At 30.0% G+C, this 26,418-nt stretch overlaps 1 protein-coding gene across 12 annotated transcripts in view; it reads right to left on the bottom strand.

Moving 5' to 3' along the window:
* Window positions 1-26,418, bottom strand: part of LOC136083971 (TNF receptor-associated factor 5-like) — a 206,579-nt gene that overhangs the window by 147,059 nt on the left and 33,102 nt on the right. For 10 of the 12 annotated variants that reach the window (XM_065803935.1, XM_065803946.1, XM_065803944.1 and 7 more), the window contains exons 2-5: window positions 8,467-8,645; window positions 3,435-3,489; window positions 3,189-3,293; window positions 2,238-2,402 (exon numbers count right to left, since the gene is read on the bottom strand). In XM_065803935.1, the coding sequence (XP_065660007.1) occupies window positions 2,238-2,402; window positions 3,189-3,293; window positions 3,435-3,489; window positions 8,467-8,633 (492 nt within the window). In that variant the 5' untranslated portion in view covers window positions 8,634-8,645. The remainder of the gene's footprint in view (window positions 1-2,237; window positions 2,403-3,188; window positions 3,294-3,434; window positions 3,490-8,466; window positions 8,646-26,418) is intronic. The other 2 variants (XM_065803940.1, XM_065803942.1) reach the window with 1 other exon arrangement.

Genomic DNA, 26,418 nt, shown 5'->3' with positions numbered 1-26,418 from the left:
TGAATAAATGTATCAATAAGTCTAAATCTATCATACTTGATAACTTTACGCACCACTGGTGTAGCATATATCACATTGGTTGTATGATACAACTCATATGTTGGTTTCCAAATAATACCACGATACAGAATTAAAACAATATATATACGTATTTCATCCCTAGTTACTGGAGTCCACATTTTAAATCTAGATTTTGGCTTTAACTGCTTTTCTTTTAGAGATTGCAAAGCATACAAGTTTGTTTGTTCAACTATGTAATCACAAATTTCATTGGTTACAAAGAACTCAAACAGTTGGTGTGGTTCAAAAGTGGTTATGTCAAGATGTACTTCTGGGGTACCAGTAAACTCATAATTGGCACAACAGCCTAAAATTTCATCATTAGACCATGAATATTGCATATTTTCGACCTTTTTTTGTTTATTTGTTTGAACTACGCCTGCTGAAGACATTTCATTACAATCGACATTCAAATGCGCCTGCAGTTCATGAGCTTCAATATCTGAATCACTATCTGATTCCGTATAATCTGATTCAGTTGAGCTAGAAAACTCTTCTTCGGACTCAAAAGAACCTTCGTTGTCACTTTCCAACAAAATACGAAGAGCGTCTTCAGCAGTAAACTTCGTTTTTGAAAGAATAAAATTGGAAGCATCGTGCTGTTTTCCTTGCGCCATTTTTTAATAAAGTTTTGACTTTGATTGAAAAATTAATGCTTTGCGAGATAGAATAAACTTAAATAAAATACAGAACAGAAAGTTAAAATCTTTTTTAAATCTCTTATTGAAAAAACTTTTGAATTTCATTCAGTTTTGCCTGAGATATAAGTCTTCAAAACAAAGCATATTCAGCAACGGCTATATCCGTCGTTCACATATAAGTATTACTTTAGCTTTGACGGATATAACCGTCGTTCACTGTTAAAGGGTTAAGTAAATTAGGCTTAAAATTACATTTCTAACTTATGAACAAAATAGCCAAGGCAACATTTGTAAAAATTTCTGCTAAAAATGGATACTGCAAAAGCAATACAAAATTTAGTTATTATTCAATGATATAAACAGCGACGCCACTCGTAAAAAAAGCTGTGATATATATATATATATATATATATATATATATATATATATATATATATATATATATATATATATATATATATATATGTTAATTCACATCCCCAAGACCGAGAAGGTTATTAAAGAAGCTACTTAATTGTGGTTATAACCCTCTCTAAACTCTATAACTTCGAAACACGAACCTTGACGCTGTGCGGATAAACAAGTTGAGCGCGGACGTGGTGGGAATCGAACTCGGCACCTCTTGTATATGAAGAGAGCACTCTACCACTACACCACTACTGCATCATACCGCATTTTTCTCTTTTTTGTATAATTTTTAAAACTTTTTTACTACCCCTAAAAATGATTTTAAATAAAACTATTTTTGAGTCCTTAAATCAACTTTGCTCAACAGCGTAAAATCGATTTTTGTTAAAAATTTATGAAAAAAGTGCTTCAACTCAGTATAGATCCTAGTTCTAAGCTGTTCTTGAACATATTATTTGAATAAAGTTGTCAAAAGACAACATTTCTGTAAATTTTTTACCAAAAATTTACAAAAATGCTGTGTTTAAAAATTTCTGATTTGATGAATTTCAAAAAACTGCCTATAAAAATCATAACAGATCATATTATTGAACTATAATGTTCCTTTGACCTAAACAACGCATTTAATTCAAATCTTATTTCAAATCTGGCAAGCAAACGTAACTTTTAGAAGAATAAAAAATAATAGTAATAATCTCTGGTCTGAGTTTTCTCGCCACAAACCCTTTTATTTTATGTTACGGCAAAGTTTAGAAACTCCTATATATTTTTTTTGTCTTGTCATAGTTCAGGAACCTGGTTATTTAATAAAAGTATGTTGTGGTCAGCAAAATATCATACAGACGCTGTAATATTTTGAAATCGCCTTAACTACCCCGATTAAGAAGTCTAGAAGGAGTTTAAAAAACTCAAAAATTGTGTTTTTGTGTCCGTGTGTGTGTGTGTGTGTGTGTGTGTGTGTGTTTGTGTGTGTGTGTGTGTGTGTGTGTGTGTGTGTGTGTGTGTGTGTGTGTGTGTGTGTTCATGTGTGTGTGTGATAACAAACTTTAAGTTGAGTTTTATTTTTTGAAAACAAAATATAAATATTAGCAGAATTAAAAATGAAGTAAAATAAATGATTGCTTTTACTTGTTTCTCACTAAAAATAATCCTCTGTTTGCAATATTGACAGGTAACCAAACGATAAATGCAAAGGTTTTCCATGTGTTCTTTTAGATTCTTAGGCAAAAGTGAAGTAGAGCACGGTTTGTTAAGACATTTTAATGTTTGATATTCGCAAGAACCCAAATGTTTCTTAAAAAAAAAGAACTTATTTAAATTACTTTAAAATAAAAATAATTTTTAAAATAGCCTTTTTTTATAAATAATATTTTTATCTCTACAAAGTTATCTAAAAGAACAACCACTTTAAAACATTTAAACAATAATTTTTTTAAATGCAATAAAATCTTATAAGATTACATTAACTTAACTACTAACTAATTAACTACTTATTAGATTACATTATAATTAATTATTAGGTTACATTAAGTTTAAAAAATTTGCTAAACTGTTATAAATCGAAACATTTATCCCTCTATGTTTTATTGCATATGGGTTAAAAATCTTGTCATAGTTGCCATTAAGTAGAATACCATAGTAAATCAAAAACTTTGGTCTGCCTCAGTTAAACTGTTATAAAATCACTTATATTTTACAATTCCATTTATAAGTAATGAACGAGTTTTAAAAATGCAACTAAGCTATTGTTCCAAAATTGTGATTTTCAAAGGTTCGGTGTTTTGACTAAAAAAGTACTCAAACTATGTCAATATGAATAAAAAAACTCTTCATCAACTTTGTTTACAGTTAAAAATCTATTGATTTTCAAAACATATTTTGCCAGACATTTAGATTATTATTTTTTTTCCAAAACAATGAAATGAACGCTTTAACACTTTTAGCAAAACGCTCTTTAAATAGTAATAATAGTCATACTAAAAAAAAAACATTAATGAAGAATGTTTTTAGGCTTTTCAACACCGAGATATAGTAAAATTGTTGCACCAAATATTTTTGAATAAAATTTAAATAACATACATTAAGTATTTTTAGTTCTCCGGTCCATTCACAACCATTTGAAAAATTACTACATTTAACTTTTAATTGCATTATAACTCTTTCAATAGCTGCATCGGAAAAAATCTATGAGAAAACATTTTATCAATTGTTAGTAACAGACACATTTTTTGAAAAACAAAAAATAGATTTTTCTATATAATTACAATAAGTTATATAAACTGATTTAAAAAATTAAAATTAATAAACTAAGTTAAAAATAGTTACTTCGCTGGAATCCAAAATGCTATTGTCCAATGGACAAATTAAGACTCCCTTATTTCTAAAAAAAGAAAAACGTTTCTTATTTTGATTACATATATATTACATAAGTAATAAAAATGCAGATAATGCAAAATAAAAATACACTGTTGCACCACCTCAGAAAATACTAATTTCAATCGCATAATTTGAAAGATTGTTGTTTTAAAGGAAAGAAAACGGTATTAAATAAAAAGTTTCATCAAGGTAAGGATTTCTAACTTAATATTTATGTTTTAAAAAATACACAAAAAGCCATATTTTTTTAAATGCAATTCACAGTGGGGCAGAATTTACTTCTTACTGGACAAAACTAATAACTCCTCATATTAAAAAGGCTGCACTGTTAGCTAATATAAGGTTGCGCTAACAATGGTGAAATTAGATTTAATTTTGGGTCGCTATGGATTCCTAAATTGCTTAGCAACCACATATTTTATTAACCATAATAAAGATAAACTGTTCTAAAGTAATAACTTTACCTGATTACTCCCATAATTACAACATTCATTATTATTACACTACAAATGTAAAGATACTAAGAATTTTTATTAGCTTGATTGTGATACCTGGAATAACTGACAACGGTATATCACGATTAAGATAACATGTTAAATTTTTTAAATTATCAAAGTTATAAACAAGACTAATGTGGCATTTTGATTGAAAATGATTTTATGCATTTAAAAAATTAAACACATTATATTACTAATCTAAAGTGTTTTTATGCAGTTCTAGTTCTTTTTTTATTATTTCAGGAAACCAATATATAATCCATATAAAAAAGAACCTAAAGCTTAAACCTTTTTTTGTATATAATAATATAAAAATTTTGGTTTAAAATTATTTTTTATTCAAAAACTCATAGGGTAGGGTGGGGCAAGGTGACCCGTGGGTCAAGAAGTCTTTTTGCTTATGTGAGAGTATCATAGGACGGTAACGTTTTATCCCTCTATAATACTATTCATAAAGTTAAAACAAAATCGTGGAATAAAAAATGTTTTTAGTATTGCTGGTAGGTGAGGTTTAAATCGGTTTATTACTTTTTGGAGTACTTTGTTAGTAAGTTGCTTCTAATTTTGAATTTTTATTGGATTGGCAATACTTATGCGATTAAGGTAAGAAATGTGTTGTTTTATAGAGAATTTATCCCACAATAATATATAGTCAAGAAATTTTATAACTTAGCAATAAAATTAATTTTATTTGTATTAATCTTGCACTCACTACAGATGAGGCAAGATGTCCTCGGTTACGTGGGGTAAGATACCCTCAAAGGGCTTCTTGCGTCGTGGTTTTACGGAATTTCTACCATTTTTAAAGTGTGTTTAGAAAATAAAAACATTTACTAATTTAGTTATTGACAATGTTTATATGTTGGTTTATTTGTTGATAACTATTATACATATTTATAAATAGCTTTTTAAAATAATTTTATATATTAAGTAAATGTTATAATGTATATGCTAAGTAAAATGAAGCTGTATCACATGCTATTGCTGCAATTTAATACATATTTGTAAAACTTTTACAAATATGCATTGCATTCAGCTGAATGAAGTTGTATTAATACAACTTCATATATTATTACATGCGCATAATACAATTTCTACTAAAAGGAGCTGTGTTTAGCATGCAACATCATTAACAATTGCAACATCGTGCTATTGTTAATAATCTTGAGTAATTTTGTATGTACATGTAACTTTAGTAAGTTCTTATTTAACTCAAAGAGAGTTAATTTATAGATGTTATGTAATGTATAAAATAATAATGTATTGAATAATTATATAATACTGTGTATGTGTTGGTATGTTTATATAATTAAAATTTTAAGGTTTTAATATTTCTTTAGATACATATTTAAATATTACAAATAATGGTGAGAAATTATGTGCGAAAAACACAGAGAGGTGCAACAAATGATAGAATAAAGTCAGCATTAGATGTAATAAAGATGGGCTGCAGTCTAAAGAATGTTGCATCAGAATTTAGTATTAATAAAAAAAACATTACAACGTCATTGAGATGGAAAAGTAAAAGTAGCTGGTGGTTTGTCTCTGGGTGGAAAATTTCCTGTTTTTAGTAAAGAATTTGAAATAAAGATTGTTACACAAGTTCAGATAATGGAAACAGCATTATTTGGCTTGACAACAATAGATGTGCGTCGCCAAGCATATGATTTTGCTAAGCAAATGGGAATCGATAATCCTTTTAATAAAGAGTCAAAAATGGCAGGAGTGGATTGGCTGCGAGGATTCATGTCTCGCAATCCACAACTTTCTATTCGAACTCCACAAGCTACCAGTATAAGCAGAGCCATTGGCTTCAATAAACCAAAAGTAAATCAGTTTTTTTCAGTATACAAGTCATTATTTGAGGAACATAAGTTTTCAGCCAAACAGCTCTGGAATATGGATGAAACTGGAATCACAAATGTCCATAAGCCAGGGAAAATAATTGCAACGAAAGGCAAACGACAAGTTTCGAAAATAACTAGTGGAGAAAGAGGTGCTACTGTGACATTTGTGTGTGCAATGAGTGCAAGTGGCACTTATGTTCCACCCTTATTTATATTTCCCCGTAAGCGAATGACTGATAGGCTGGCTGTTGGTGCACCTTCAGGCTCAATTATTAGAGTTAGCTCCAGTGGATGGACTGATTCATCTTTATTCATTGAATGATTAACACATTTTGTTGCTGTGACTCATGCATCTAAAACTAATGAGCAATTAATTGTACTTGATGGTCATCACAGTCACAAAACACTTGAGGCCATTAACTTTTGTCGTGACAATGGGATCCATCTCATAACTCTTCCACCTCATTGTACACACAAGATGCAACCTTTAGATCGTACATTTTTTAAACCATTAAAAGTTGGCTACAATACAGCAGCAAGCAACTGGATGTTATCACATCAGGGGCGTAGAATTTCATTTTTTGACATGGCAGGTATTTTTGCAACTGCCTACAACTTTACTGCAAACATTGACAAAGCAATCAATGGTTTTAGATGCTCTGGTTTGTATCCAATAAATGACCTTATTTTTAATGATGAAGCCTTAGAAGCAGCTTTGCTCACTAATGAAGCTGAGCCATTGAAAATCTGTCAGCAATCTAGTGAATTGCCTAATTTGCCTCTTGTTGCACCTATACAGTTGGCAAATGTCATGGGCACAACATCTACTGCTGCAAAATTGAAGGCTGTTGATGATGCAGTTTTAACTCAATTAGTTAATGTTTCATAATAAACTAAATGTAAAAAGTTAAAACTAAAATAAGACACAATTGGGAAGACTTGCAACTTTCAAACTTTGCTGCTCACAAATGCAAAACACAACTCTTCGGTTTAAATTTTTCGAAATCACTTCAAATCAATTCCCGCTGGACTACTTAAGCTTGCCACCAACCTTGATCACACACAATCTCAATACACGAGCCCCATTACATCTAATCTGCCCCCCTTCCTTACTCTCCAAACTAAAGTTTTCAAAATGTCTGTTAACAAATAAGAGACTTACTACTATCTCATTGACAAAAATGTTGTCCATGTTGGCGGATACTCCCCACTTGACCAAATCATCTTGATCTTTAATGACTCTCAAAGATATTTCATAGTCACTGGCACAACATTTAATCCAATACCAAGTCGTGTCAACTTTTGTATACGTTTACATAAAAATGCTTCTCTCCAGTCCAAAACATGTCTGATTTAATATCTTTACTTCGTTGGATGACAGCTATTAAGAGAGTTTTTCCTTTGGAGAGTTCTTTTTTGTTTTCGTCATCTTCAATTAACCATTTACAACTAATCCAATCTTCTAGTTTGTTTTTGGATTCTGCACTTGCATGTTTTGGTATGTTGTATTGAGAAACTTTGTTAAATAATTGGTTGGAGCCTTCTCTACTCCTCCATTTCCATTTAACTTTCTATTTGACACTATCAAATATTGATAATTTTCATATCTTATTTTTTAATGCCAAAAAGAAATTTCTCTCTAACAATCAATTATCGTTTTATTAAAAGTTTGAATGCAGTATAAGCATCTACAGAAAATGCTGCTAACAAACAACGCTCAACTTCCCTTTTACCTTGCTTACCTTTAGCGTTTAAAGCATCATATACTGAATTTTTTAAAGAAAATTTGAAAAAATTAATTGCAGATTTACATTCTGCATTATAGCAACTACTTTTGGTCGTTGTATCTAAACGGCAACGTCCGAAGTTCCATCATACGTTTGAAATATATCAAATAATTTTATAGTTGAATTTATGTCCGGTTAAGGTGAGTTTCCACTCATTCGTTTTTCAACGGGAAAAGGAAAGGAAAGGAAATAATAATCACGTGAGCATGCGTAAAAAAAGTTTTTATTTGTCCAAAGGAATACTGCGCATGCTCACGTGATTATTTGTCCGTTTCCTTTCCCGTTCCCATAGAAAAACGGATGAGTGGAAACGCACCTTAAGCTTGTAATTTTCTTTGTTGAAACAAAAACTTCTTTTCATTCCGAATAAATTATCTTTTGTTTCAGACTACCAAGAATAATCAGCATTAAAAACCGCTTCATACATAATTACAATTAAAATAATTAAGAGCTGATTAAAAAAAGAAACCACATAGCTACCAAAGAATACTCTTGAACTTTATACACCCAAATTACATTTTATACATTGAATGAAAATAAACCTATTTACATTAAACGAACATTGGTTCAGATATATTGGATCAATGTTGTGTTCATATTGTAAAAAAATCAACTTTTGCAAGATAAATATAACATTGGATCAATATAACAAACCAAGCTGTTTTTAAAATTAAAGTTGATATTAGATCAACGATGAGTTAGCGTCAAAACAAAAAAAAGGCAGCATTAACAATAATTTTACATATTTTGATCTAGTGTATGCATCCTAGTTCGGAAATATGTAGTCTATTAAATGTATTTTTATATGCATGCCACATTACTTGCAATTTAAATCTACAAAAATTAATACCTTTTTCTCATTTCTTCTGCGCATGACAAACAAAGTCGATGACCACATTTTGTTTGAATAGGCTTACGAAGAGCCATTTTACATACAGGACATTCATGTTCATCTAAAAGTTCATTTATAAAATACGCATCGTAACCACCGAAGTTCTCCTCATTTAGGCTTGCCATTTTTTTCTTTTGCTAAACATAAATATATTGATATTAAACTTTTTTTTTTTTTAACTTTTTTTAGTTAAAACAAAAAACTTTTAAACTATTTTGTAAACTGAAATATTGAAACTTCAATTTTGTATTCTAATTCTTTAATGAATGTTTGTATTCATTAAAGTGTCATGTGTCAAAATATGCTAAACCTGTTATAGTGTGTTTGATTTAATTTATTCTCTTTGTGTTGCTTAACATGGCCACATCACTTTTTTGGTTGGTTGTTCTAGTCACTTAATGATACTTAAAAGTATAAAAAACTTATTTGTATAGATCAAAAACGTATATAAAAAGATCCTATTAGCTAATGCTCCTAACTTTTTAAACCTAGTCTTTTTCCAACTAAATATAAAATCAATGGCGTCGAACAATTTATAAATGCATTTATAAATTTATACAAATCTGAACGGGAGTCTTTAAAATACAGTAGAAATAGTTCAGATTCTTTTTGCAATGAAAAGTTTTAATACCCTACAGACTGATTAGAGTACAGTTAGGTATGTGTATTAAAATTTTAAGTTTATCAAATACTAGATAATTATATGTAACTAAAAAGCTCTACAATACAATATTTTAAGGGTGAAAAACTATCAAATGCAAGCAGATCTACTTGCAGTTAATAAGTTTTAAGTAACGAATTTTTGAAACATGGATTTATTGAAAAAGTTATTGTAAAATCTTATTATTTAATTGTCTAAAATGTTATTACTTTGTCTATATTCACGTTAAAGAATTTAACTTGGTATCAAAAAAATTAACTTTTACCACCAAGCACTTTTTGAAGGACAACCTTCTTAAAAACCAAGCACTTTTTGAGGGACAACCTCCAGTAAAAAAGTACATAATCCTTTCATAAAAGGGTTTTTTTTTGCCAAAAATTAAAATTTATTTTGTTTCAGACCACAAAAAATAATGAGAACTGTAACTTAGAGTTGCGAGAGTATGTGGTAATGATAGTTTTACATATCAAAGTACTGAAAAAGTTTAATTCTTATAAAGTCATCTTTTCTAAAGAGAATGGAAGTAAAACACAATTTAAAATACATCTAATAAAAATTTTGTCAAAACTTATTTCGCGCAGTTTGTTAAAACATCAGTTTAACATAATAACTCGTATTCATTAATGACGTTTTGCTGAATCATTTCTAATAATTTATTTATACTTAATATAATTGAAAAACAAATATATTTTTTATTAAAAAAGGTTTAAGATAAGATAACATACCAGATAAGTTATTTTTGCACATTATTAGTTATATTAAATTCCAGATGCAACAGAACACGCATAAAAGTACAACAGTACTAGTCTATCATAGCTAAAGAAGAAAGTTTGTGAATTGTCGTAAAGATCAATCATTATGTGTACCAAGAAAGAAACTACGATCCTTTTTTGAAGAAGTATTTGATTGGAAATCAAAATGTTTTCGTTGTACCAAAAAGGTAGACCACAAGCATTCAGCAATTGCTAAAGTTGAGTCCATACCATTGATTAACAAAATGATTGAACGTTCTTTGAATAGAGAGGAAGAATATGTTCTTTTTCTAAATACAGTTATGAAAGCATAATGTGTTTGAAACGCAAGTCTTAATAAAAATATATCTGATGTGTCATCTAAAATAATGCCATATCACGGATCAAGCTATCACGGTTTGTTAAATGTAAGTTTTAAACCAATAAAACGTTTTTATCTGATGTATTTAGTGCGCCCAAGATGAGTGATATTGTTTGGTATGTAGCATGGCTCTTTAGCTCAAAAAATAATCCTCGCCCAAACTGGTCAGGTTATATAATGCATACTACATCACAATCAACAACAACTAATGAAAAAGCATTCATCAAGTTTTTACCTATGATTTACTCTTAAGATGAAAGTTGCTTATACTTAATTGATAAAGCTAATAAATATAAAACAACTATTCCCTGCGTTACGTTTAATAAGCCTTTGTGGCAGAAACCGATCGGTGTTATAAAAGATCAGAACTTCAATATAGTATGACGACTCGGAGGGTTTCACACAATGATGAGTTTTCTTGGAAGAATCGGAAAACTAATGGCAGGAACGACCTAAAAAAGGTGTCAAAGCAAGTTTGCTCTGAAGATACGGTAAAGCATTTGCTTAAGGGAAAAGCTGTTGCAAGAGCCTTAAAAGTTCACATGTAGGTCAAAGAGTGCATTCATGAGTCATATTATAGATATTTTAGTTGACAAATCAAAACTAGATATATCCGGACTTGAATGCAGTTATAAAATGACAATGCAAAATGATATGAACAAGAAAGAGATAACCAGTCTTGGTAATACAGATGCTTTCAAAAATATTGAATGTGTCATAATAACCTACACATCATATGAATCACGCACAGCAATACTTTGAATCTTGAACATATACTACATTGGTACCATAAAGTAACTTTTAGTTCCAGAGAGAACTTGTAACTGGTATTTGCATCTTCAAGCAATCTCAAAAATGGTTAATTATTTGCCGCATTAGGACATTAAAACTATGCTAAGTATGTCAGGTTATACTTATACCAGGTTATACCAGAAATTCAATATCTTTCAGAAACAAACCTGTAGTTACATAACAATATTTAGATGGTCGTCACGCAGTGCACCAATCTTCAAGGTATTGGGATGGCCTATCTTTTGATCTTGTAATTTAGTAGACCCTGATGCGTTTTTTAGAATGCAAAGTTGATTTAATACACAAAGGAACAAAAATAATTTACAAAAAACAAAACAAAAAAACAAGAAGTAGAGGATTTGATGAAAATTTACGCAATCTATGGACAATGAGCATCTGTATTCTGCAAGTGTTTATAAATGCAATGTAAAAATTACCTGGATTTGACATCGGAGTTATAAAAAACAATAAAGAAATAGGCGGCTGAGAACATAGGCGTTTATCTATAAACTTGTCTTGACGGTCTTAAGTTCAATGAAGTAAAGTTTAAAAAAAAGAATACGTTTTTTTCTTTGGATGTTTTGACTAATAGCGTAAAATTAGACAAACAAACTAATTTTGTTGATTCAACTCTCCTTTTTAATAGGTTTCCAGCAACTGCAGAAAGAGAGATGACGCTTAACTATACTTTGATTATGAGCTCATTCATATCTTACAACTATTTTTTAGAAATAACCTAACGCTGAAAGCAAACAAATCATCTTTACGCAAAGTGATTCTTCCTGACAACCAACTTAAGTCTAGAACAAACGTTATCTTGTGCATTTATGTCCTTGAGAGAGGTTCCTTACTCCACAAAGTTATTTGGAACGAAGGTATGAGATTTATAAAAATTGTTGCGACCTACATCAGCTATATAAGAAAAAACTATGCCACCACTTATATTATATTTAATGGTTATATTAAAAGGTCTTCAATTAAATCTGATAAACACATAATTAGAACAAAATGCAATGGTTATTCCCAAAATTTTGTCATGAAAGTAAGTAATAAGATTCCGAACTCAAATATGCGTTTTCTATCAAGTTCACACAACAAAGCACTGTTAATTTTATTTTGTCAGATTATCTTAAACAAGATGGCCAAGAAGTATATATTTAAAAAGGAGATGCTGACACAAAAATTGTCTCTAAACTGTTGGAAGTTGCAAAAAAATTTTGACATGCTTTGTTTTTTCCGATGATACTGATATAGCAGTGATGCTAATGTATCATTGGAAAGATTAATTAAATGAAGTTTTTTTATAATAAAAGCAAGAAAATACTCTGGAGAATAAAAGATGCTCAACCTCGAATAATGGGTTTTAGAGAACATCTGTTTTATGTTTATGAAGAGTCAGGATGTGACTCGACATCTTCAATACTGGGTAAAGGAAAGCGTTGTTTTTGAAAAATACTTCAAAAAATGAATAGTATACAATCAGTATCTGAAATTATTTTGGATTACTGGGCAACCAAAAAAGAAGTTAAAGAATCTGCTGTAACGGCTTTTATTGAATTGTTTGGTGATAGTGCAGAATCTTTGTTTAGGAAAATGCGGTAGCCATTTGAACGTTTAATTTTAACTTTTTGGACTTAAGTCCTTCATTTAGATTGAGAAAATTATGATTTAGATTGAGAAAATGTCATATTTTTATAGTATTATTTCTTAGATGTTTGAAATATAACAAATGGTTTGTGAAAGAATTATTAAGCCAGAAAAGTTACCACCAACAGATCGTGCTGCTTTTTTTATGGTTTTAGAATTCATCTCCAGGTTATTGAATGGAAAATGCTAGATGAATTTTTTAACTTAGATCCAAAAGAATGGGGATGGAAATTAGATAATGGTTGTCTTCTTTCAATAACTACAGACAAACGTGTAGCACTTACCAATATATAAACGTGATTGGTTGTGATTGTAAAACTTTGTCAAGAAACATGCGCAGAATTAGTATGTGTTCTTGCAAGAAAAACGGATTAAAATGTATGTCTGCATGCTGTCTCAGTCACGGGCAAGACTGCAGTAATAAAACCGTAAAGTTTATTTTTTAAATATATTATAATCACATAATCTTCTTAAAATATATTATTCACTTTTATGATACGATTGTTTTACATTTTTAGAAATTTTAAATTGAGGAAAATTCAAGTGATGAAAATGAAAGCAAGAGAAATTTATTTGAAGACTTGTTTTAAAAAAACTAAAGTCTATCTAATTCTAACGAAATTTACATTAAGTTCTCAAAGTTATTTTAAAATAATATATTTCTTTTCACATTTTTTTTCCATATAAAGTCACGCACAGACAAAAGTTATTATGTTTTAAAAAAAAAAAAAAAAAAAAAATTTATATATATATATATATATATATATATATATATATATATATATATATATATAGAATATTTTTTAGATTTTAAAAAAGTTAAATTTTATTTCAACAAAAAAACTTAGTAATGCCCTTTAAATGTTGTGTAACTGGTTGCAATGGCAACTATGACAAAGAACGTAAAGTAATTTTTTTTCGGCTACCAAACAAAAATCGTAATCCTCAAGAAAGAAAAAGATGGATTTATGCAACACCAAGAGAAAGTATTTCAGAGAGCCCAAATGCATATATTTGTGAATATCATTGTCCAATTATTTATGAAACGCTTCAAGTTTATGGTAAAATTCATCCTTCAAGTCCGCCAAACATTTTTATCTGTGTATTGCCGAATCAAATTTCTACACCTCTACCAAAAAAAAAAAAAACATCAAAAAAATCACTACCATCTACACGAAACGTAAAGGCTGATAAAATTTTATCTCACTTGGATTTGTATGAAATTAGTTGTTTCGATGACCATTGCAAAAAAGTAAGCAAAGAAGTTTTTTTTTTCCAGTAATATCTTTTAAAATGAATGATGGTTTAATAATCCAAAGTAAAGATTATATTAATATCTCTGCCATTTCACAGTTTCTTTCAAAAATTAAAATGTCCATGCAATTCGATGGTTTCATTGTGGATCTTAATGCACTATTAAACCACAAAGCAGTTATTGAATACATAAAATTTCATCTTACTTAAAAATGATTGAAGCTTTTTTTTACACTCCATTGTAATGGATCATAAAAAAAACTGTTCTGCAACAAATTATTAGCATGCATGCATTAACATTTATTGGTAATAAAAAATGTGTACCAAAAATTCTAATTCTAAGGCTTTTGAGTATTTTGCAATTTCAAAATCTTTAATATTCTAAGGATAACGCTATATTAAGAATTAAATACAACATAAAGTTTAAAGCGTGCATACCGCCATATTTATTTCAAGCAATCCTAAATAACACAAGGCATATGTGTATTATGCCGAACAAGGGTATTACATCTTCCTTCCATAAATTTTTTATTTTTATTTTTTATTTTTTTTTTAAATGTGTTTATTTTATATAGTTAAATAAGTTCTTTATAATATACACAGTTAAATGAAGTCCCTCAAGTAGGCAGGTCTGATTTTAGTCCTCGACGACCTTCGAACGTCAGGCTGCTGTTCAGTCGATGGAGTTTCATGAATACTTGTAGCGTCTTTGATTTCATTGTTTGCTGTTTCCTCATTTGATTTAGGAGGTGTGATAGCTGCCCGTAATTCGTATGGCAAATCAAGTTGCTCATGCTGATATGCTAGTGGTTGCTCATTGGTTTTAATCAGATGTTTACGATTACGCCGATATACTCTTCCGTACTTATCTACCATGTTGTATGATCTGGGTAATGTTAGTTTTTCTTTAACTGTCACTTTCTTCCATGTTCAATTTTTTTTTCATCCGGGCAGTGTCATTTGCTACGAGATTTGGGAGTTCAGATGCGTTCCGATCATAATATTGTTTTTGATGATTTCTGGACTTGGTGATCTGACTATAAGCATTTAAAGGAACTGCTGATATAAGTAAATCAAGATAGACAGGTAGGGTTGTTCGCGTTCTTCTGTTCATGAGAAGTTGGGATGGAGAGTAGTCCATACCTGTGAGAGGCATGTTGAGGTATTCTAGAAGACTAAGTTCAGCGTTGTCGCATTTTTTAAGTATTTTCAAGTTAGGACTTGATGGAGTGAAGTTGAACCCATATTCTTTTGAGAAGTTAAAGAACTCTGCACTGTTGTAGGGGTTGTTATCGGCAATGAGAGTTGAAGGAGTTCCGTGACGAGTAAAAATGGTTTTCATGAATTTGATTACAGAGAATGCCGTTTTGTCAGAAATGACACTGTTCTCAATAAATTTAGAAAAGTAGTCTATAACAATTACAAATATTTTTCCATGCAACTCATATATGTCTGATCCTACTCTACTCCACGGTAAGTCAGGAATGTGTTCAATGATTTTTTTCTTTTTGTTGTTATTACGGTATTTAAGGCATTTTTGGCAATTAAGTATTAGTTTATCAATGTCGCTTATAAGCCCTGGCCAGTAAACAGTGTTTCGAGCTCTAGCTTTCGTCTTTTCGGTGCCAAAGTGTAATAAATGAGGCTGTCTTAATATGAGGGTTCTCACAGCAGTTGGTATGACTATTTTATTTTATTTTAGAATTATTCCCTCTGCTAGGTGTAAGTTGTTTTTGATGGACCAATATTTATTTTCTTCACTGCAAAGTATTTGTCGGTTTCGGGGCCAAACATAAGTTATATAGTTTGTTATTTGAGAGAGCACAGGGTCAAGTTTAGTGTCGTGCTACAATCGCTTTAGTCTATTTGTTGATATTGGCAGATTTTGAATTAAAGTGTGGGCCCTAACGTTGCAGTCCTCATTTAGGCTATCATCCTCGTCAAAATTGCTGAGGTGGGTACGTGATAGAGAGTCAGCAATGTGTAGATCTTTTCCTGGAACATATTTCACTACAACTTGATATTTTTGGAGTCTTATCAAAAGTCTTTGTATGCAAGGTGGTGCTTCTGACAGCGGCTTCTGCAAAATGTATTCAAGAGGTTTATGATCACTTTCTATGGAGACCTGTTGCCCATAGGTATATTGGTTGAAACGTTCACAAGCAAAAACGATTGTTAAAATTTCTTTCTCTATCTGGGCATATCTCTGTTCTGCTACAGTTAAACTAGAAAATGTATACCTGATCGGGTGACCTTCTTGCATAATACAGGCTCCTAATCCATGTGAAGATGCGTCTACCTGAATCTGAACATCTTTTGATGTGTCGAAGAATGAGAGTACAGGAGAAGATGAAAGAAACTGCTTAATTTTTTCCACAGCACTGGTATATTCATGGTTCCATGACCAGAGTATGTCTTTTTTAAGCAGCTGGCGGAGGGAAGCTGTTAACTCTGACATGTTTCGGATGAATTGTCAGCACCATTCCTAAGAGCCGTTTCAAACCTGCTTGACATGCAGGCAATGGGTATGCAGATATGGTTTTAGTTTTATCAGGATCAATTCTTATGCCTTCATGGCTGATTATATTCCCAAGATACTTGACTTCAGATACTCGAAATTGTATTCTTTTAAGGTTGAATTTGATGTTTCTCTCACAAGCTCGTTGTAGAATTTGTTTGAAAATTGTATCATGCTCAGCATCTGTTTTAGCTGGAATGATCAAGTCATCGTGGATAGCCAGAACATATGGGATGTCACCAAAGTTAATTTCAATCATCTCCCGTGCAGCGTCCGATGCGCATGATATGCCGAAAGGCATGCGGTTGAATTTGTATCGGCCATAAAGAGTGTTAAATGTGCATAGCTCTGAAGAATTTTTATCTACTTTTATATGCCGATAGCAGTCAGCCATGTCTATGACAGTAAAAACTTTGTTGCCACAAAGTTTGCTAGACATTTCTTCTGCAGATGGAGTGGTTTTGTATTGTCTTAAAACAGACTTGTTTAGTTCTTTCGGATCAATACATAATCTTAAGGATCCATCTTTTCTTTCAATGATGACCATTAAGTGTACTCAAGGTGTTGGTTTAGAAATTTTTGAGATAACTGTGGCTTTTACAAGACGGTCAAGTGTGCTTTTAAGTTTAGGTAGGACAGTCATTGATACTTTCCTTGGTGCTTGAATGACTGGGATTGCATTTTTAGCAACTGCGATATAATAGTTTCCTTTAACTAAACCAAGGCCGGTAAAAACGTCACCATAATGTTTTAAAGTGTTAGCTTTATCAATTTCAACATCGTTAATATTTAGAATTTCAAGAGATTTGCAGGTACTTAGACCAAGAAGTGGTTTTACATCAGAAAGAGATACAACAAAAAAATGGCACACTCGTGAAATGTTTTTCTTTTTAACAGTCAGATTGCAAGTTCCTAGTTCAGGAATATTGTTTCCACCATATGATTTGTCGAGATATTGTTTTTTTGAGAGGAAGTCTTCCAGGATTAGAGTTGTAGATGTTGTATGGAATGACGTTACATTGGGCTCCAGTATCTAATTTAAATGTTATATTTTTGTTGTTGACTGTAATATTTGTTAATAAAGTGTCAGTACATTCCATCGATGCTGCAACATGATGAATATATAACTCTGCAACGTTGAGGTTGACTTCCCTTTGATCAATTTAGTCTATACAATTAGTATTAAAGCGATTAGTTTTGGATCGACACACTCTAGCAAAATGGTTTAGTTTTCCACATGCTGTGCACTTTAGGCCATATGCCGGGCAAGATGAGGTAGTATGTTGTGATCCACAGTAATAGCAAGGTTTGTGTAAATTTCTATCAATCTTTAGGGAGTTGAATTTAGTTTTGTTTCCATGTTTGTTTATAGAATCTGCCTGGATTGTATTTTCGAGTGCTTTTAGTTGTGCTTTCGATGTTTCATTAGCTCTCATAAAATTTATTGTTTTTTCTAGAGTGAGCTCAGTGTCTCGAAGTAGTCGTTTTCTGGCAACTTTAGAGTCGATACCAGAGACTATTCTGTCACGTATTAGACTTTCTTCGAGGGTTCCAAACTCGCATGTTTTAGCTTTATTTCGTAAATCAATCAAGAAGTCAGTAAATAGTCTGCCGTCTTGCACACATGTATTGAATAAATAACGTTTATAAGTTATGTTTTTTTGGGCTGAAATAACATTCAAACTTTTGAACTAAAGGTGTTAATTTATCGTTTCCTTCGATTGTGAAAATGATGTATCATATACTCTTAAAAGCGTCTTCGCCAATCATATGAAGGAAAATAGCACATTGAATATCTTCATTTTTATAATTGACTCCAGAAGCTATTTTATAATGATTCTATCTCTGCTTCCATTTTTGCCAGTTTTCTGAAACATTGCCATTTAAATTCATGGCCTCTAATGGTCTAAGTTGTTCCATTTTGAATTAAATACAGATTTACTTCTGGTACCATGTAATATTCTAAGGACAATGATAGTTTAAGTATTAAATACAACATAAAGTTTAAAGCGTGCATACTGCCATACTTATTTCAAGTAATCCTAAATAACACGAGGCATATGTGTATTATGCCGAACACGGATAATAAAAAATCTCTCTACAGTTGTATTATAATACGACTGCAATGAGATTTTGATTTTGCAATATACTCAAAAGCCTCAGAATTAGAATTTCTGGTGAATATTTTTTATTACCAAAAAATGTTAATGCATGCATGCTAATAAGTTCCCTCTAAAAAATGAAGCATTGATTTGATGTTGATCAACGTCGTTTTTGCGTTGACATTAGCGATCAACAGTGATCAACTATAAATGGATGTTGTAGCAGCGGCGATGTTATCAACAGCAAATCAACGTTTATTTACAAACACAGAGCGTTCGTTGATTTTCTGTTGACAAAAAACAAATTTATTAAGCCGTTTACTAACAGTAATTTGCTGATCAAACAGCATGTTCTGCTGGGATTTTTTCGTTATTTTTGGTGGTAATAAAACGTTTGTTCAAATTTTAATTATATTACGGTATGAAATGAATATAAACTTTATTGAAAAACATGTACTTTATTAAGTAATTATATTTTCATTTCTTGAATTAAGATTATCCTAATGAAATTAGGGTAGTTCTTTAACTATTTGAGGACAATAGAACATCGTAATGTAAATATTTTAACAATTTAACATGAAAAAGTTACAACTTAGCAGAGTTATGGCTTATTAATGCTTATTATAATAACATTACTATTATCATAGCAAATTAGTAACGTTTATGACTGCAAGTATTTGCCTGATAAATTCTGACTGCAAACTTAAACTATATAGTACAAAATGCAATTTAAATTGTTTTTTTCTGTATAACGGGTGATGCGGAAGTTATCGGACAAAATAAAAACGTCAATAACTTATTTATAAATAAAAAAACAAACTACAATTATATTTTTTTTAAATAAAGCATTTATCTTTTAATAAAAATATATTGAAAAATATATGAAAAAACACCACCATCTGCAATTGATCTCAATTTTGCTCTGACGCCTTTCATATGCGACTGTAAAAAGTTTAAATCAATTTCTTGTAGTTTTAGTTTAATGCGATCAATCAAAACTTGCTCTGTTGAAGCTTGCCAATCTCCTTCGTAAACCTTCTGTGCTAAATGTCCCCAAAAATTTTTAATTGGTCGTGCTTGAGGCACATTTGGGGGATTGGATTCTTTATCAACGTAATGGACATATTGGTCCATCCAATTTAGAGAATCTTTAGAATAATGAGTACTTGCTAAATCTGGCCAAAATAAATAGTTAAAGTCTCCATGATACTTGTGAATAAATGGAAGAAGTCGTTTTTCTAAACATTCATTAATATAGATTGATGAAGTGATCGCTACAGCCTTGGAAGTGCAAAACAATGGCTCGGACATACCACGGTCAGATATGGCTATCCCCATTATTTATTTTTTTGGAAATTTTTCTTTTCCTATAAAACGAACACTTTCTGGGCATGTCTTTTTGTTGTTTGTGTAGTATCCAGAATTTCAAGGCATGATGTCCCCTGCAAAACAAAAGTATTTTTCGTGATCGATGACTAGAAGCGATTTTGTGTTATAGAGTTGTTTAACTAGTTTCCTGCTTCTTTTCTTTGCCTTTATTTGTTGTTCTATAGTGTATTTTGGAGTCTTTTCACGTTTTCTATATTTAATATTCATTTTTTTTAACTGACGACTAATTGTCGATTGATTTACACCGAATTTAATACCTATTTTTCTCTGACTGACCCCTTTTTGATTGTTTACAAGTCTCGTTAATTTGGCTTTCTTTTCTCTAGTCCAGGATGTCAGACGACCAGGGTGCTTTTTATCAGAAAACGATTGAACAGTTTCAAGTCTTTTTATGCTATCATATATTGTACGTCGAGCAAACCTTCCTTTTCAAAATGATTTACGATTTTATTTATTTTTTATTTTAGGTTTATTTACAAACAACATTTTTAGTCGCTTTCGAAAAGATTCTCGTTCAGCTGCATTTAACCTCATTTTAAATAATTGAGTTTCAAATAATAAAGTTTATTTTTTATAGAACGTTTACGTCTACGCATAAAACTACAAAAACTAATTATTATGCTCAAATAATAAAATTAGGATTTGTCCGATAACGTCCGCATCACCCTTAAGAATAACATAGGTCAACAAAAAAAAAATTTTTTTCTGGTGCCGAGCAAACAGTTTGTTTTTTGTATAGCATTTCTCATTTTGATTTCAAATATGCAACTCTTTTTTTACCATCAGGTCAAGTTGTCAAGATATTTAGGTTCAAATCTTAAGTATTTAGGGTAAAGTCCCTAATATTGTCGAAAAAAAAGTTATTCAAAAGTATGTCAACCTGGGTCTCAAAAGAAGCGTGTTTTCATAGAGATTTTAAAAATGTTATTCATTTGTAATAAAAATAAGTATTTTGTGTTTTTTTGGTGAATAACATTCTGGAAAAATATTTATGTTTTCTAAAATCTCTATGAAAATACGCTTCTTTTGAGACCCAGGTTGACATACTTTTGAATAACTTTTTTTTCGACAATATTAGGGACTTTACCCTAAATACTTAAGATTTGAACCTAAATATCTTTACAACTTGACCTGATGGTAAAAAAAGAGTTGCATATTTAAAATCAAAATGAGAAATGCTATACAAAAAACAAATTGCTTGCTCGGCACCAGAAAAAAAAAATTTTTTGTTGACCTGTGTAATAATTCGTTTATTTTTTTTCTTTTGTGATGTGATAAAATAAAGATAATAATGCCTAAATGTGACAGAAGCCTATACATGAGAGAATTTATGAAAGGAAAACGATATGCTGAAAAAAGAATAAAATATCTTCTTGAAGAGTGCAATATTGTTGGTAGAGAGAATTGTGTTCATCTAGATTCAGACATTCAAAAGATTTTTGAAGTTTTTGAAGATGTGCACAGCGATATATTGATGTTTTCAATCACTTCGCCTGAAAATAAATTTTTTTAAGTAAAGTTGAATCGAATTATGGTGATGTTGACGACATTGCAGCTGAAAATAGTTTATACAGTAGTATTGATACTCTAACTTCAACAAAAGATTTTTTATATGAGTGGTAATTAAAATACTGTATAAAAGATGATGCTTTAAATGCACTTTTATTTCACTTAAATAAATTTACTCCATCTATACTGAAATGCAGGCAGACATTACAAAAATCTCTTCAAAAAGGTAATATTTTATATGTCAGTGGAGGCGGTTATATATATCTTGGAGTTGAAAGTGTAATTGATGGATTATATATATCTTGGAGTTGAAAGTGCAATTATATATCAACAGTTGGATATATAGAAAAGCTTGATCTAATTGTAAGTATTGATGGTGCACCTATGTACAATAGTAAAAAGACTTCCATTTGGCCTATACTAATTACAATTAACAGAAAAGGACTATATGCTGTTGTAATTTGGTATGGTCAGGGAAAACCAAACAGTTTGGACGAGTACTTTGAAGATTTTATTCTTGAAATAAAAAAATTGCAAACTAATGGGTACAAACAGTTGCAGGTGTCTATTAAAGCTTCTGTTTGTGATGAGCCTGCAAGAGCATTTGTTAAATACATTAAAGGGCATAGTGGCTACCATAGCTGTGAAAGATGTATGGCTGTTATAAAATAAAAACATGGTGTAAGATTATTGGAAACAACTACTTTACTTTGTACTGACATGGAATTTAAAAATAATTTGTATAAAGAAGAAGGTCACCAACTTGAGAGTCTTTCCCTGCTTGTTTAGTTAAATTTCCCAATGGTAACTGGATTCCCATTGAACTATATGCACCTTATATGTCTTGGGGTAGTTAAAAAACTTCTAATAAACTGGTGTAAAGGTCCCTTATTTATTAGAATAAATCAATCTGTTAAAGAAAGTATTTCAAATGAACTCATAAATTTGTGAAGTTATACACCATCCAATTTTCAACGTAGACCACGCTCTTTAAATGAATTTGAGAAGTGGAAAAGCAACAGAGTTTCGATTCTTTCTGCTTTATGCCGGACCTGTTGTTTTAAAAAGGAAAAATAAATAAAACTAACTATGACTTATTTATTTCTCTTTCAATTGCTATGCACATACTGCTTTCTGATAAAATGGTAAAAAATGAATTGTTAGTGGCATATGCTAAACAGTTGCTTATATGGTTTGTTAGAGAAGTGCATATTTTGTATTGGGATATCTTTGTAACATACAATGTTCATAGCATGACTCATTTAGCTGATGATTGTGTTAACTTTCGGGAGAGTCTTGATCATCTATCAGCTTTTCCTTATGAAATCTTTTTGGGTCGAATTAAAAAAATGGTGCGAAAATCACATCAAACTGTTGCCCAAATAGTGAGTCAACTAGAATAGAGAAAAAAGTTGGAAATTATTCTTAGAGAAAGGAATGGTAAAGAAATTTCTGTCCAAGTGGTAAATAAAAAGGTCACACCAAATCTAAGAGAGTTTATTTCATTCAAGACAAAGGGTTTATTTTAGTAGAAGAGGTTTTGGTAGATCATTTAAAATGCAAGGCTCTAAACCCTCATTCAGTTCAAAAGTTTTTTTCTGATTGTTCTGAAACATCTTATTTAGACGTTTGTTATATAAATTCATTAGCCAATTTAAAAACAATTTTTCTGAAAAAAAAAGAACTTTTGAAAAAAGGCTTGATGATACCTGTTTAAAAAGGTGGTTATGCTTTTTTTCTGCTTAGACATTGTGATATTGCTTATGATCACTGATTTCTTGAATTAAAAACACAAATTTTGCTTATACTTGCAGACCATCAATTTTTAAAGAATGTCTGTGCATGTGTCATTTTGTAAAAATTGTTATAAATTTGTCAAATATATAGTTTATTGAATAATTATAAAGTGAGTTGAATGCATTTTAATTTATAAATTTTCTCTGTAAAACAAATACCTGGTATGTGTATAGAAATAATAAAATATTTACGCTGGTGTTTTACATTAATAAATCTAAAAAGCGTTTTACAAAGGTCATTGTTTTTAATCTCTAATGTATTTTTAATTTTATTTTGTAACTTATATAAGATTGTTTAGAATTAAATTGCACCAGAATATTGAAATGTCAATTTTTAAATGGAAAAATTAAAGAAGTGGAAGTGATTGCAAAAAGTTGGATGAAAAATGATGGTAAATGCTTCTGGCCGCCACTTAAAAGTTTCGCTGCTATTTGTAAAGCTGTCACAACCTTGCAGCCACCAACCTCTGATTGGAAGATATATCCAGCTAGGATTTTATACACTACAGTTTTGCATATTACATAAAAAAAATGTAAAATAATTGAATTAGATACTGAAACTGAATGTTTTGACCAGGGCACTGTAGAGGATAAACATGTACTGGTGCATAGTTATTTTGGGCCCCTCTTTACAATATGGCTGTTCTCTCATTTAATATCACTTATTTTAAATCCAACGGGCGTTTGTTTAAATTATATGTTCTGAATGTCTTTAGAATGTTTAAAGACGATTTCCAACGATTACAAAAAGTTTTTTTAATCGTTGATAAAAACATTTTTATTTTGGAGTCTTTATAAAAAAAAATTTTTTTAATAATGTTTTTAGTTTTTTTTTTAAACTGTTAGTGTTTTTTAAAAACTAAAAAATTCATTTATTTTCATGGGGTTTTCATTAAAATTCATTAATCTTTATGCAGTGCACCAACTGCACCCCGTTCTCATAGGGCCTGCTTTTGCCGCAAACATTTCAATTGCATTTTCATTAGATATTGATAAATGATTTTACGTACATAAATTTGTGTTTAGATTTTTATGAAGAAGCTCAGTCACGCTTATAAAAAGCAGCAGATACTTCAAATATTGAAACTGACACCGAAGAGAAAAAAGGGACAAAGCGAAAGTAAATTTTACTAAAATTAGTTTTTAATAAATAAAAAATTTTGCAATAAAGAACTACACAAATCACGCACTTTTTTTGTTTAAATGTAAAGTTTATATTAAAGAAAAAGACGGCAATGACATTCTGTGAAAGTGATGAAGATATTGTGATTGGTGATGAACAACTATACTAAAGACATTATTTTGATAGTTCAAATAGCCAAAGAACATCTAACGTCATTCCAAATATAGCAGGTTGACTATTTTTTAAAAAGTAAAATAATGGTTTGTTAAAATAAATATGCTTATTTTTTTACTGAATTATAGATGTTTTTAAATCGATATCAACTCCCTATTTACACAGTGAAATAGTAAGCTTTTCAGCTGCTGAAAATAACATTGAATTCTCGAAAGAAACTAATCTATCTCAAGGGAAAATGATGTTGTCTTCAAATATATTGGTAAAAAAAAGGCCTAATGTTGCTTTTGTTCTAATTAAAATCTGTGTGCGTGAGCAGTAAAAAAATTAAAAATAAAGTCAGAACTATATGTTATAAAATATAATTTTATTGACAAATATTTTATAAATATATGTTTGTTGACAAGTTTAAATAAAAATCACTATAAAATGTTTAAAAATTTTGTTTAATTTTTGTATGTATAATTTATCTATACCTAGGTACGAAATGGCTCTAAAAATTGTGTTTTGGATAAAGAGGATAGTATAGAAAAACATTTGTCTTGCCAGGGTAAATTAAATTTTTAAGAATGTAAGTTTTACGTGTTAATCAAAGTTTTATTTATTTTTTCCATTTAGGTAATTTTTCATGGTTAATTTTTTACAAAATATTTTACATAAATGATAATAATATTATTTATTTTAATACATTTTTTTAAGATTTTCAAAAAGTTGCGATGGCAAAAATAGATAAAAAGGTACTACTGTTGCTTTTTATTTTAATATCAAGGACTACATAAGGCCCCTACAAATTTTCGAAATTTTGAATCAAATTAGAAAAGTGATTCAAGAATCAATTTTAAAAATCTATGTATTGAATTCAAGATAATTTCATTCATATAGAATGTACATAATATGTATTCTGACCCTTAAGTAATTTTTATTTTTTTTAATAATAGATGAGTTCTCTTATTCGTTGTGGAAGTAATACTTCATATAAATCGGCTTTTGCTTTTGGAAAGTTGTTGATGAGGGAGGACGCTGGGGCCTGTTTTAATGTCTCTGGTGGTTCATTGAAGATAAACTTTAAAACATACACCTTGTATCATATGATAGTGGGTAAGAATGGTTTAATGCATTTTTATAGATTTTTTTTTACAGGAAATATATTTTGTTTATCCCAGTCAGTCATTTATGTAACTATTTGCTATAATTTCTGCAGTTTGATTTTTTTCAAATTTGATTTGAATTTTTGATTTAGATGCGATTACACGACAGTATCATGATGCAAAAATTTGCGAATGTCATTCAGACATTTTGGAATTTTAAAGGCAATCAGGAACACGACTCAATCGAAAAGTTTTAAAAATGAAGAATGCTGCAAACGCTAAATAAGTTGTTTGAAAATGTAAACTTTGTGTTAAATTCAATAAAAAACTTTCTTACTTAACGCAATGCCTACTTTCTTTCATTATTATTTTGAGTTAGCTTTGAATTGCTCTATCAATAAATTTTTTGCTAAATCCTTTATTTACAGCCTGTTTTTTACAAAACAAGTGAAGATTTGAGCAACATGTATAAATTTTATATACAAATATTTTATATATATACATATATACATACATAATATATATATATATATATATATATATATATATATATAATATATATATATATATATATATATATATATATATAAATTTTAGATAAGTAGAAAATCACTTGACAAAATTTTTTTTCATTTAACACTGTGTTTCATTAATAGAAAGACTCATTAGAAATTATGAGTTTTTTTTATTGATGAGAGCATTTATGATGAGTCTTTTTATAGATGAAACACAGTGTTAAATGAA

This window comes from Hydra vulgaris, chromosome 08, assembly GCF_038396675.1.
Source record: "Hydra vulgaris chromosome 08, alternate assembly HydraT2T_AEP".
NCBI classification, from domain to species: Eukaryota; Metazoa; Cnidaria; class Hydrozoa; order Anthoathecata; family Hydridae; genus Hydra; species Hydra vulgaris.
The sequence above is the reverse complement of the archived record's forward strand: the minus strand, read 5'-3'. Positions and strand labels throughout refer to the sequence as shown.